This window comes from Hyposmocoma kahamanoa, unplaced genomic scaffold (assembly GCF_003589595.1).
Source record: "Hyposmocoma kahamanoa isolate Upper Pololo Valley unplaced genomic scaffold, ASM358959v1 179, whole genome shotgun sequence".
NCBI lineage: Eukaryota > Metazoa > Arthropoda > Insecta > Lepidoptera > Cosmopterigidae > Hyposmocoma > Hyposmocoma kahamanoa.
Genome location: NW_020653710.1, coordinates 738,382 through 752,863, shown reverse-complemented (window position 1 = coordinate 752,863; position 14,482 = coordinate 738,382). Strand labels below are relative to the sequence as shown.

Sequence of the window (14,482 nt, the reverse complement as noted above, 5' to 3'; positions counted from 1 at the left end):
GGCGTAGTAATAAACGACTTCTATTCTATTCTATTCTATTCTAATTTGTGGCTGTCTATATGTGTGTCCATGGCACCCGCGACACAGGGTTTCCCTAGTGCGGGGCTATGTTGAGTGTGTGCGTTATTTATTTATTATTTATTTATTTATGAAAATGTTAACTGTTGACATGCTAAAAAGGTATTTTAGTGAAGAGCGATACTATAAAGGGTTATGTATAATAGCAGCGTTGTTATAAATTAAGAAAATAACAAAATCATTATCAATGAGGCATTGAGTTAGGCTGATGATACTCTTTTGTGAGACAGTGAAGTTTTGATTGAGATTTGTTTTTCTAGTGTAAGTACAAACTTTGATTGTTCTAAAACCATAATTATGTGGTATAATAAAGTAAAATTGTGACAATGATATTGCCAAATTATTGCAAAATAAACAAACTAAAAGTCTGTACATTTAGAAGAATGAACTTTAGCACTGAATGTCATAATTCGAGTAATTTTAAGTATGAACAAAGTAAAATAATATCTAGTGCTATGTAAATCACAATCCAAAATCATTCCTAGCACCTTTCACCATCGATTGTACAAGAGTGAGAGCCTTTACTGTCAATATTAATTCATTTATACAGGTTGGAACAGAACGACCGACAAAGTTGTGCAGCGCAAGTGCATCACCAGATTATGCGCATGGCGCGTGGCGGACGCTCACACATACCAAGCCGCGCTGCTTCGTTTATATCGGAGTTACCATTATTATTATTATTATTATTAGGATGGCTTCATTCAAGGCGTATGCATTCCGTCATTCGACAGATATAATGTCCTCTGGTTGTGGCATGTGCCTTCCCAGTATGGAACTTCGTACAACCATCAGGGGGTAGTATTGGGTGAGTAGATGAACAGGAGTTTCATCCGCCTTGTGGCAGAATCTACATTCTTTATTCTCTCTCTGCCCAATATTTGACATGTGCTTGTTTAAGCCACAATGCCCTGTTAAGGCTCTAGTGAGCATTCTTATGCCATTTCTATCCAAAGGTAGAGCTTCTCTACAGTGTTTGGCACTGTAGGCAGATATCAGGACTTTTGAAATCTCAAAACCCTTGCTCTGTAGCCACACTTTGTCGGGAGAGATATGCTCTCGTTTAACAAAGTGAGCTTTGCCAGGCTGTATGCTATCCCTATGAAGGGTTCGGGTCCAATAAAGGTTTCCCTAGCACCAGCCTTTGCCCTCCATGTCAGAGTGGCCTGGAACCCAGCGCAGGACCACTGTATTACTTTCCCCGAGAGCATTCAGTATTTTTACACAATTCTCTACAATCCTTGATGTTTGGGTGACTGAGGCTAGGCATGTGGAGCCACTTGACTACCTGAGTTTATGTAAATATGCTTGTCAACGTAGCCTCTTCTCAGGTTCAAATCCGCACAAGTAATTATGGCGTACACTTCGACCTGAAAGATAGAGGAGTGTCGTCCCATGTTCAGCTTGTAGCTGAGCTTGTGTCTCACGCCGTGTATACCACAGCCTACGTTGGGTCCCATCTTAGACCCATCGGTATACCATAGGAGGCTACCGTCCTTCCAGGTGAGACTGTTAGTTTCCCAATCCTCCCTAATTGGAAATTCTACCTAGTAGAGTTTTTTAAAGTTTTATTCGGGAAGCATGACATCAGAAGTCATTCCCAGAACAGAGTGTTCCAGCATTGAATCTTGGGCTGATCGCAATGTCTGGAAGAGCCATCTACTCCTTAACCTAGTAGTAAGCCTGTACATGCTGGTACTGGCCTCTCTCTGTACGAATAAATGCAGAGGAGCCAGGTTCAGCAATGCATTTAGGGCCGCCCCAGGTTTGGTGGACATTGCTCCCGTTGCTAACAGGCACGCGATGCGCTGTAGACTGCCCAATGTGACAATTTTGGTTGTTTAGCTGACTTTAGCACTCCAAGCAACAGAGGCGTAAGTCACAATTGCCTTATATAACCAGAGAGTCATCTGTGATTTTAGACCTCAACACTTTCCCACCATATGGCTACAGATACCTAAGGCCATTTTGGCCTTGTTGACCGTGTTAGCTATATGGCGGTTCCACCTTAGGGTTTGATCTAGGGTTATCCCTAGATATTTGAGTTCTACGGAAAAGCCCACAGCCCTGCCACCAAGAATCGGTTCCACTAGCTTGTCTTTTCCGCATTGATTTACCATCGAGTTACATATTTGTTATATTAAGCTTCGGTTATAAAATGCTACATGGTTATTATATTTCGTCGCTTCATTCTCGATATAATATTTAACCAGGTAGTTTCCTTAACTTTCTAGGCAACACCGCTTTGTAGAGAAATAAAAATGTTTTGACGTTGACACTCCATACCAGGAATCAACCGCCACTTTCTATCCTCATTCTTTTTTCGTGCGTGGCAACAAGCACACCTCCACAGCTCCGTTAAAATGTCAGAGCGAACAAACTTAGAGAAAATCGATTATTATAAATAAACTGAAATACTTGGAAAGTACAGATGCCAAACGTCGTCGGCGTTATAGGATCATAATATCATCGGACGCGTCGCAATTAATTTAATTGCAATTGATTTCAATTGAATTGATTTTTTAATCTGATTGAATTATTGATTGAAATTTAATTGATTAACGCCCAACAATGCGATCAGTTTCATAAATCACAAGGGTGGGATCCAATACTCCCACCTTAACGATTTGAGTAAACCAATTTGGCAATGGTGCGAAAAGCGCAACATAATTTTGTATGCATATGTGCATATTATGTAAATACAAAAGATAATCGCGCCGATGTAGAATCTAGGAAGACTAATCCCAATACCGAGTGGGAGTCGTCCTCTCGCAAGTTCCAGACCATTGCCAGACTTTTCGGACAACCCGAGATTAATCTTTTTGCATCCCGCACCAATGCCAAATCCGCTATTTTTGTCTCTCGGTTTCAGGAACTACAAGCACTGACCAAGCAAATGGTACTCTTGGTTTTCAATATTGGTCTTCTCAGCCATGGTTCCTCCTGCTGCAAAGCCACATACTGATCACATAATAGTGATAGAACTTCACTTCAAGAAGTTAATTTGATCACCTATAACAGGTTATAACAAATGTATTGAAGTATTGAATTTTTAAATTCCGACTAAACGTAAACTTAAATTTTCGAAAACCAATTTATAATAAAACAATTATGCTTTCAGGGAAATTTGTATGCTTTTTATGTTTGTATGTTTTTTGTATGCTTATTTATAAGTTTGTATGCTTAAAGAAAAGATTGAGTTAACGTAGGTTTATTTTGTAATATTCCCAGAAAAAACTACAAAATTAATTAATTCAACCAAGCTAAGACTGATGAGCGATTAATGCGTTTTGAACAATTAAGTGCAGACCTGACATCCATCTGTTGGTAGGTCAATGGCTAAAACGAAGACTGCCATAAAACATAAATACTTACTCCTAAATAAAAACCAACTCCTGTAGTCAAGAAAGGAATAACAAAAAAAAACTCACTTATCCTCCCTGTGACGCCTCTCCTCCCTCAGACGACGGTCCCGTTCCCTCTCTAGATCAACACTGGTACTGCGACTATGAGAGTGTGCGCCATTGCTGCCTTCTGGCTTTTGAAGGTGGGAGTCCACCGGTACTTCTTCAACTGGAACAAACAACAAGAGCTGTACAACCTGCAGGCTTGTCGCACCTAGAAGTTACTCACAATTGTTAACCAAAGACAAGATACATAAATAACAATTTAACTCGTATTTGCTTTTACTTCCACCTACTTACAAGAGTGAAAATATAAAAATGAATAAAGGAATGAATATTTTTTAACATTAAAGTATCTAATTTAAACTAAATGTTTAACTGGACTATATAAATTTTTATTTCTGTAGGTACTAAGCAGCTATAGCGCCAATAATAGCACAATTTTTGTACTCAATAGGTGAGGAAATCCATATGCATTGAGGTTCATATTCATATAAATGTTCCATCTTCAACAGCTATAATCAACCAATTAGCCAGCATTTTAACATAATTAGTAATATACATATTTGCAGTCAATGTTTCACAAGCATAAATCATATTATCAACCAGAAATGTTTATTAACATCTTAGCCAGTCTAGAACTGGTGCAGATTGGTTCCACTATACAAAAATATTGAATTTTTACATTTCACGTTGCAAGGAACAGTTGTTTTGCCAATAGAGAAGTGCATCCAAAGAGATTTGCTGCATGTACACCTTAATAAAATGGTTTCTGATTGCAGTTTTGTGGAGAAAGGTTCATGACATAAGCAGATGATGTAGAATTATTTTTGCTGCTTTTATAAATAATCTGCAACTTATTTATCAGTAACCATGGACGCTTTCCAACATACCCACCTGCCGAGGGCCGCACAGCGCACGTGGCAGCCGCGCTCTGCCACCCACTCTGAAACGATGAGCAAAATATGCCATTATCATGTCAACGTTAGGTTCCACCGCCTCCGATCATGATCTCACGATGAAACAAACAAACAATGCGCGTCATTTGAAGATGCCAAAGCTTTTAGGTTATAAACGCAGATAGATGAGATCATCATTGGGGGCAGGCGACTTACATTTAAGAAAATATTGAAAGTGGAACTAACCGTCTGGAGAACGGTCCTTTTTGCGATCCTTGTGCTTCTTATGCCGTTTACGTTCGCGTTCCTCCCCGTCCAAAGGCGACCGAGACCTACTCCTATGCTTCTTCTTTTTGGATTCTTTCTTGTGTTTCTTTGAACCCATTGTAAATATAAAGTTATGAAATATGTATCGAAGCTTTTTCTGCTAAGCTATGTACTACACATATGCAAAAATAAAATTTGCAATATTATTTTCACACCACAGTAAACGCCATCTTTTAGACCATAGTGACCATAGATTAGAAATATTAAAAGCAAAGTGCAAGATTTTTTTTTTTATTTATTTCTGGCCATGGAAACAAAGTCCTTCAGCCGAAAACATAAAAATAAGTTTTTCTGTAAATATGGCCGCCACAAAGAGTATAAGCATTTGAGGCGGGGCGGCGTGCTTGGATTGACTCGGGATTCCTTAGAACGGGCCGATACGGGTATTTTAGTTCGAGATTCGTATAATTTCGCGTTTTAATCTTCGATTAAGGCACAATAGCACTATCCTATTCCACTTTAAACTAGATTTCACAAAATAATTGAAAGTCAAAATAAAAATGACACTTTTCCCTCCAAAAGGCCCAGAGCAGAGCGAATCCGCAAAGTGCAAGAGTATGTACAGTGTTGCCAGATTTTTCCGAAGTTAATTCGCCAATTTAGTACTTAAAGCATATAGGACGGGAGGGAAAAGTGAACGTGATAACATTTTTAAGTCCAAAATCATAACTATTAATAATTCATTGAAATTTAGTGATTGGGCGACTGTGGGAATTCACAAAAGTAGACAAAGGCTATATGATCTTTACGATGAAAGGACCTATAACACTAGTAACAGTTTTAATGATTTTGTTAGGAAATATTCGAAAATGTTTAAACGTTAATTAAATAAAAAGCAGTGGAATGTAGTAAAAACGACTTGGAATATTATAAACAGCGAAACTGGAAGGGTCTAACCTCGTCCCTTAGATTTTCAACAAAGATTTAATGACAAAATTGTAAACACAGACGCAGAAGTTGCTAAAATATTTGATTTTTTTTTACTGACATTCCAATTTTGACTACTAAGTCGTTAAATTCATTTCCCAAAGTTATCAAAACGGCTCGGCTCTGCAGTGTACACGATTAAAAAAATAAGGAAACTTTCAAACGTCGAAACCGCTAGATTGGTTTACTTCAGCTACTTTCACAGTCTAATGACATACGGCATTTTGCTTTGGGGTAATGTCGCCGATATCAATAAAATCTTTGTCCTGCAGAAACATGCAGTTAGGGCAATTTACAATCTGGGCCCCAAAGTACCTTTGAGAGATAAGTTTAAGGAAATTAACATTCTTACACTAGCCTCACAGTACATTTATGAAAATGTAATTTATGTTAAAAGGAATAGTAATTTCTTTATGAAAAATAGTGACAGACCCAAGATTAATACGAGGAATAAAAATAAACCAGCTTTCTTGATAGTCGTCTTTACAAAGTCAAAAAATCATATTAAAGGGCAATGTATACGCTTTTATAAGAAAATTCCGTTTTATATACAAAATTTGCCTTCCGCGAGGTTGAAAACTATAGTGAAACAAAAACTTTATACTAAAGGTTATTATACAACTTCTGCGTACTTGGATGACAAAAGTCCGTGGTAGTAAACCGTTTAGCTCATGGGGTAGTCTCGATCTCTGATATTTCAAAACAAAAAAATATATTGTAAATGTTGAATGTGTACAAACGTTATTTACAAAGAGCGACCCCTAGAGTTTCTTGCTCATTCTTCTCAGGGGAATTTGCCGCACGAATGAGCGATAGAGTTTAACCAACGTGACGATTTCAAGTGTAATAATGCTTACCTATGAAATAAAGATTATTTTGAATTTTTTTTTAAGGTAAAGCACGAGTTTTATGTTTGGTACATGCGTAAAACACGAGTTTTCTTTTTTTGTGTGCCAACTTTCATATGCTCTGATATTGGCTATACCTTTTATTATGCACTTTTTATACTTTGTAACGTCTAAGTTCTATGAATAAATTTATTATTAGAGTGTTAGGTCAAGTTACGTTCGGTGCTATTCCGAAAAATTTCAAAAAGTGGAAATTTTAGCGAAAAAATTCCCGAAAAATTGGAAAATTTTTGAGTTGGAAAAACAAGACTAAATTATTTCACAAAAGCGAAAAAACCTCCAACAACCATTTTTGACAGATGTTAACTTCATATATATGGAGAAATAGCAGAAAAAAATACGGAAATATATTTATTTTTCTGAAAAATATGCTTTAAAAAAAATGGAAATTTTTCCATGACCCAACACCAGGTATAGTTACTGTTGGACAATTTTCAAATTTCCAAAAAATTTCAAAAATGTCAATTGGTGGAAATTTTGTCCGGAAAAATTCCCGAAAAATTGGCAAAATATTAATTATATTCAAAAATATGATTTTTTCAAAATGGACCAACATTAGACCTAGTGTTAGGCCATTTTGAAACCATCGTATTAAAAAAAAACTGAATATTTTTCCTTTCCACGTTCGAAAGTTGCCATCTGTCATAAGTCGAAGAAAACCCTACTGAAAACCTTTTATTTTTTTTTCCATGAAGAAAACGATGAAACCTTATGAAACCATAACATTTTGTTTACAATTTTTTTTCGCTGTTGATGTTGTCCTAAAATAATTTAAAACTTATCTCATTTTTTATTGTAGGTATGTTACGCGATTACTCCAGTATTTGTGAACCGATTTTGATGATTCTTTTTTTGTTGGAAAGAGGATACCTCAGTATTAACAGATTTCAATAAAACTTGGCAAATAGATGTAATTCCAATAAAAAAAACGATAAGCAAAGTTGACAAACTTTTTTAATTATAACATTTCATGTCATGAATATAACTGCACAGTAAGTTATATTTTTCAAAAGGTCTGTGTTGAGCACGAGACATCCCAAGGTTTGTTTAAATTATTATTTCAAGCAATTGATCTATGAGGCGAGGACTTAGTAAGTAGAGGGACAGTCAAAGAATATATCGACCCTGGAAAGCGATTTTGTCGTATCTCGAAAAATAGCAAAATGAGTTTTTTATATATTTGGAATCAGAAAAAAAATTGCGCATTTTTTGGTCTAGGTCTCATAAAATTCTACGACGATATTTTTTCGTTATACGACGTCGATTGTTGACCCTGATTTTTTACGAAACACACGGAAAAATGGTGTAAATAGGAAAAATTTGCTATTTTTTTATGATAAAATAGATACATCAAGAATTTTATTTTGAAGTTGAGATACACGGTCCCCGTTTAAATGTTTCGAAATACTTACAGCACTTTATCGTGGCCAACCAACTATGGTTCACCGAGATACAGCAAATTCGCTGCTCGATAATTGTAATTAGTTAGAAATACAACAATTCAATTCGCTCTGGGCTAATTGAGTTACAATTTACAACTTTATAATTCAGTGAATGTGGCACTAGAAATGCACTTCACACGTTTTAAAATCCTATACAATTGTTTTTACACTAAATAAAAGTCCCCTTTCCCCTTCCCTCGTTTAGTTACGCTCCTTCACGATTGTAGGGCAATGGACATGATGATGAAATGGTTTGCGAATTTTTTGTGTGATGAAAAATACAGAAGATCAAAGGTAAGCCAATTTAATACCTAAATATAACAGATCGACCAATTCTAGCTGCTGCGAAAGGTTTAATATCTCTTTGTGGTGTCTTATACTGTGATATGGTGTAGGTTCCTTTATTTAGTAATAATGTCTATTACCGATTGATCAGTGTCTTGTTATCGCAGACGAATTCTTCGAGCCGTCGCCGCCGCCATCGCCGCCATCGCCGGGGTCCCGTGAAGAAAAAGATACGCGGTACTGGGCCAAAAGCCAAGGTAAAATTAACGCTTTCATAATTAACAAAACATATTCTGTACTAAATAAAGTATATATACGAGTATCTCTAAATGCAACATACCAAAAGTAAAAGGACCGCTATGCGACCGATTCGATTTCTGGTAGGACCAATTTGGGAAATGAACTTTTCTAAATTGGTTCTGGCCTGGGTGTTAATTCCTTTGCTGTAGGTTCCGGGTTTGATTCTCGGAACAAGGTAAACTTGAGAAATTAACTTTTCACGCTACTTTATTAATATAATTAACTTTTCAAGATACTTTATTTTGCGCCTTTTCATAGATGTCAACATTTTCAGTTTCGTTCGTGAACCTCTGTGTCCAACCAATGCACAACATGCGACAGTAGCACCACATCTCAAATGTCTGCAGGCGTTTTGTAGTGTCTTCTTTTAAGGTCACCGTTTCGCAGCCGTACTACATAACGTTAGGCCAGATGTAACATAAAAGTAACCTGACTCGGAGCTATATGTTCAGTTTACGGCAGCACAGAACTTTCTTTATGTTGTTAAGACGCTCGAGCATTTCCTATCCGGGTCTTGATTTCCTGATTAGGTTCCCATGCTTCATTTACCCAAGCCCCCAAATACTTGTACTGATAGTTCTTTCCCAGCTACAGATATGTTAGGGCTCAAATCCGGATTTCTCGAGACCACCATGAACTTCGTCTTGTTTATGTTCATTGATAAACCGGCTTTCTCGCTACATTCATTAACCTTATTTACAATTGCTCGCAAATCGGTCTCCGATGCTGCAATGAGAATAGTGTCGTCTGCATAACGCAAGTTGTTAACGACTTTGCCGTTGATCTTTATTCCCACTTCAAGGTTTTCAAGCGCCTTCGACATCACAGCCTCCGAGTGAACATTTAAAAGCAGCGGAGACAGGATGCAGCCCTGGCAGACCCCACGACAGATCTCAACTTGATCGGTTTATTTATTTATTTAAACCTCATTCTCAACTCTTATCGTGGCCACTTGCTTCTCATACAGGTTACGAATGATCCTGACATCCCTACCATCAAGACCAATGTCACCTAAAAGGCCCAAAAGTTGTTGATATTATCAATTAAATACATGAAAAGATTTTTTTATGACGCAGGAGGTATTTGAATCCACGGCCTTAAATGAACAACGTCCACTCTATAACCAATTCATCGTCATCCGTGTGACGTCCACATGATTGTTCCAGGCCGTGGATTCAAATCCTTCCTGCGGTTTAAAAATTGTATCCCCATATTTTCGAAATTGGTTATTGTCTGGACGTTCTGGATAGTCCCCAGAGTGAATGCCGTTGCATTGGTACTCATATTACTTCGAATTTCTAGTTTGAGACAAGATAAATGCGGTTGTCTGACTACAGAAAACCCAGACCACAAGCAATTTTTTGTAACGGTAGAGCTCCTTGTGAAAGAGTTCGTTCAGGGAGGTACCGCCATCTCACCTGTTTCTGTCGCCAAAGAGTAATGTGAGCATTTACTGCTTGGCGGGTCCGATGGTGAAGGGCAAGGGTGCTGGTGAAGCAAACGAGACTTCTCAACTTTATGTCTCAAGGTGACGGGCACAGGAGCAGTGCTCAAAGTGGCTTTGCAATTGTTATGGGTGGCCGTGTCACTTATCATCAGGAGCATGACTTGTTCGTCCCGTAATTTTTATTATAATAAAAAAAATTTGAAAAATTCATTTCCCAAATTGATCGTACCGGGAATCGAACTCGGGTTTGATAATTTACTTACAATCAGATTAAACAACAATATACAACTGATAAAATAAATACTAAGTATATATAATTATGGCCTGTACTGTCCCCCTCCTTCCACACTTCTTCTTCTGTTTCGCGCCACCGAGGTTCAGTTTTAGGCGCGCGTCTAGCTCGTCTCTCCATCGACGCTTTGGTCTGCCGCGAGGTCGTTTTATCGTATCGATCCATACTGTGGTAGATTTCGCCTACGACCACCATGCAGCAGACGTGTCCCGCCCAGTCTTTTAGGCACTTTAGTTTACCCGCTTGCTGACCCACAGCGGCGTTAGTATAAAATAATAAAATAAATGTAGTTGTTCATCTAACCGATTTCTGGGATTTTATAATACTCAAGGTGAGTAACGAGCTTTGCTGAATAAAACCGAGAAATGCTAAAGTCATGTGTTATGCCCATTTCAGTAAATTCAAATTTTGAAACGCTCCCCTGTAAACTTGTCAATTTCGACATACGATACTTTACGTAGGAGGGGTCGAAATAATAGTATTGTATGTGCTTATTTTGATTTTACTAATTTTTATTGTTGATGGCAAAACGTCGAGCGAGGAAGGAGGAATTAAAACCGATACAAGACGTTTGCGAAAACCGATACAAGGCATTATTTAAAAAACAGCAGTTTTGTTGTCTTAGGATGTGATTTGTTGAAAATTACAATGTCACAAGTTATAGCAGAAAATTTCTTAACATTGTATATACCTGTTTGATCAGAAGTGCCAATAAAACCAGAACAATTGGTTATTTTGTGTTTCAGATAGAGACTGATTTGATTTCATTGTAACCAGCGTACAAAGTGCAGTTTTTGCATTTTAATTTTAATAAATATTTACGGCATTTTAAATATAGCAGACCTGTAGTTTTATTCATATTTAAAACAAAATATACGCCCTATATCTAAAAACTACATTAGATACATCAATAAAATGGACCAACCTATCGGACTCCAAATTAGTTACAGCAAAATCACTTCTTGAAAGTTGTGTGGTATTTTGTTGCGCCGTTACAATTTCGATATACAGCAAAATTGCTGCTTAGTTTTGAAAACGCAATTGCTGTAACTAGTATAAAACCCAAGTTAAATCAATTTTAGAATAATTTCGTCAATGCTTTTTGATGGCTGTTCCGTTTACATACATCATACTTTAAAATTGACTTTCTACTAATTGAAATTAAAGAGAAATGATTTTTCTAAATAGTTTTTCGGTCGGTGTAAAGTCCTATTTTTCGAGATATGACAAGATTGCTTTCCGGCGTCGATATTATGGTGCAGAGCACAGAACAATAAATACAGTAGAAATGCTTACTAGTTTGCGTCACGAAAAAAAAGACAATGGAAGTGCCATAAGCCTCGATGACTATTGTACCACTGTCGCCAAAACTAGCACATTCATAATTTGAAACACTGAAATCCGGATAATGATTGATCGTAGCATCTAATTTAAAAAGAAATCTATTCTGGACTGTTAATATAATTTAAACTTTACTCTGTTGGCGTGTCGTTGAAACGCGCACACACTCATAGCCCCACACTAGAGAAACCCTCTGTCGCGGGTGCCATGGACACACATAGACAACCATCAATTATAAACTCACGAGAGAAATAAATGTAGGCCATACAAATTTAATTGCCTCCGTGACCGAGCGGTTACCATACTGGACTGCGACGCAGAGGTCCCGGGTTCGATTCCCGGGCCGGGAGAAATATTTGCGTGGCCTACATATATTCCTCTCGTGAGTTTGGGTGTAATTTGTGGTTGTCTACCTCTGTGTGTGTGTGTACATGGCACCCGCGATACAGGGTTTCCCTAGTGCGGGGCTATGAGTGTATGCGTTATTGTTATTATTGTGTTATTATAAATATTTCCCCCGCGAAGGGAATCGAACCCGGAACCTCTTGCGTGGCAGTCCAGCATAGTAACCGTTCGGCCACGGAGACAGTTGAATAAGTAGTGTTAGCAGTTCAATAAGTATTATTGCAAGTTACGTTTTCATTTATATTGAAATTTCAATCAACGTGCTGCCATCTAGCGATTTGTTTAACTGATTGAGATACGTATACTACATGTTGAAGTCTACCTTTCCCCACCAGGGTAGATTATTTGACCTTTCCCCACGTTTCCATCCATAAAAGCGAAAGGGCTAACAGCACTAGTAATTACAGAAAGAATGAAAATACTATGTAATTACGATAACGTTTAAATAAATCTTAAAATAATTCCAGGTGAAATGAAACAATGATGTTATAAAAAATATTTACTAAAAATCGCAATGTGAAACAAGAGTAGTACTTATGTGTAAGGTTGCGTTCCATGTGTTAGGACACATTTGCGTTTTAGCAGTCGACATCAATGACATTTGTACGCATCACGCTTATCCTTTGTCCGTGCCCGCGCCTTAATAATTTTGTGTAAAACAGTGAATATGAAACCTTTTATCTTAGGTCTTGTCCACTATTTTGATTAATTTAGTTGTATTGTTGTAATAAATTTTTGAAATAAAATCTTCTGCTGTCGAGTGTCATTTTATTGAATACACTGTAAGTATTTACTTAGAAAACATGATAATGATAAAATCTTAAACATGCTCGCAAATGTTTGAATTACTTTCAAAGTTTAAATATATATATATACATATATGTCGCGAGTTATATCACAAAGTTTGTAATAAGGAGCATGCAACAGTTTGCTTAACAAGTATGTAAATCCATTTCCGTCCGCCGGTCAAAATTTTTAAATATCTACTTACCACAGTAATAAAAGTAAAATTGTTAATAAAATACATATAAAAATATCGACAGAGTCGTGCTTTGTATTTCTATGTAAAGTGCGACGCTGACGCGTACTTGTATGTGGAGTGTAATATCGACGCGGTGTACAATTTGAATTCTCATAGAACGTAAATAGAGAATAATGTAGTAGATTCAAATTAACGGTATGTGAAAAAATATGGTCTTTTAAGTTGTGGTATCTTAATTACACATGTGGTATCATAGGAAAACATAACACGCATGATGTATTTCAACAAATATATTTTCTGAAAAATATAGCTTAGTACTGCTACCTACATAAAAAAATATTTCTTATAGTAACGCTTAAGCGCGGCGCGACGTTTAAGTTTTAACATCGATTTGTTCGTAAAACGAGCGCCACGCGACAAAGTCAGTCCGTTTAATTCGCAAAGAATGGAGTTTCTGTCGTTTTCGTTCGCACCCTCGACAGCGGCCGACGCCCCCGGAGGTGGCAGGCGCCCGCGGCGCGCGTCAGAGCAGCGCGTGCGCAGGCAGCATCCGCACGGGCGCCGGCTTGCCCGCCGCGCCGCTCTCCCACGCCGCGCACCAGCCGTCGGCGTAGCAGCCGAACAGGAGCGACGAGTCGCTGCTGTACGTCAGGCTGCGGGCGCGCGGCCGTTAGGGGCGGGGACGGCGGCCGCGGCGGCGCCGGCCCGCGCTTACCTGAGCAGCGGCACGCGCCGGTCCAGCGGCGGGATGAAGGCCACCCTGCGCAGGTCCCACGAGGAGTACAGCCGCACGGCGCCCGAGGCCAGCCCCGCCGCCACGCAGTTGACGCTGATGCCCTCCGGCGCGCTGGAGTAGCACACGCACGTCACGCGCTCCGCCACCTTCACGCTGCCTGCGGGCGAGGCGGGCGGTCACGGGCCGGCCGCGGGCCGCGGCGCCGGCGCCGGCGGGACTCACCCACGAAGCGCGCGTTGCACGTGTGCACTCGGATGAGCGACTTGTACTTGTAGGTGGCGTCTTTCTCGTAGCTGTCGCCGTCGTCGTCGGCGGCGGGCGTGGGCGCAGCCGCGGGCGCGGCGGCGGCGGCGGCGGGCGGCCGCCGCGCGTCGTGCACCGTCGCCACGTCGCACAGCGTCTCGCTGATGGTCACGTGGGTCACCGCCAGCATGTCGCGGTTCGGCAGCGTGCGGACGTACGCCAGACTGCAACCGGAGAGGCGCGGTGAGCGGGCGGCGGCGAGAGCGGGGCGGGAGGCCGGGCGGGAAGCGACCTGTTGAGGTCCCACAGCACGACCAGCCCGTCGACGTCGGCCGTGGCGATCAGGCCGGCGCGCGCGCACACGTGGATGTCGGCGATGGCGGCGCGGTGCGCGTGCAGCTGCGTGGCCTGCGGCGGCAGCGCGGCGCGCAGGCGCAGCGCCAGCACGCGCCCCGACTGGTGGCCC

General features: G+C 39.8%; 2 protein-coding genes across 3 annotated transcripts in view; both read right to left on the bottom strand.

Annotated features, from left to right (window-relative positions):
- The window catches only part of LOC113225865 (U4/U6.U5 tri-snRNP-associated protein 1), a 13,352-nt gene extending 8,586 nt beyond the window's left edge, over positions 1-4,766 (bottom strand). For both annotated transcript variants that reach the window (XM_026458318.1, XM_026458319.1), the window contains exons 1-2: positions 4,628-4,766; positions 3,510-3,651 (exon numbers count right to left, since the gene is read on the bottom strand). In XM_026458318.1, coding sequence (XP_026314103.1) covers positions 3,510-3,651; positions 4,628-4,766 — 281 coding nt within the window. The remainder of the gene's footprint in view (positions 1-3,509; positions 3,652-4,627) is intronic.
- Positions 4,767-13,022: 8,256 nt separating this feature from the next.
- Positions 13,023-14,476, bottom strand: LOC113225884 (lysosomal-trafficking regulator-like). The gene is made up of 4 exons (XM_026458342.1): positions 14,309-14,476; positions 13,996-14,240; positions 13,753-13,930; positions 13,023-13,690 (listed from the first exon to the last, which is right to left on the bottom strand). The coding sequence occupies exons 2-4, from the start codon at positions 14,204-14,206 to the stop codon at positions 13,561-13,563; spliced, it is 519 nt and encodes a 172-aa protein (XP_026314127.1). The 5' UTR covers positions 14,207-14,240; positions 14,309-14,476; the 3' UTR covers positions 13,023-13,560.
- Positions 14,477-14,482: the final 6 nt, after the last annotated feature.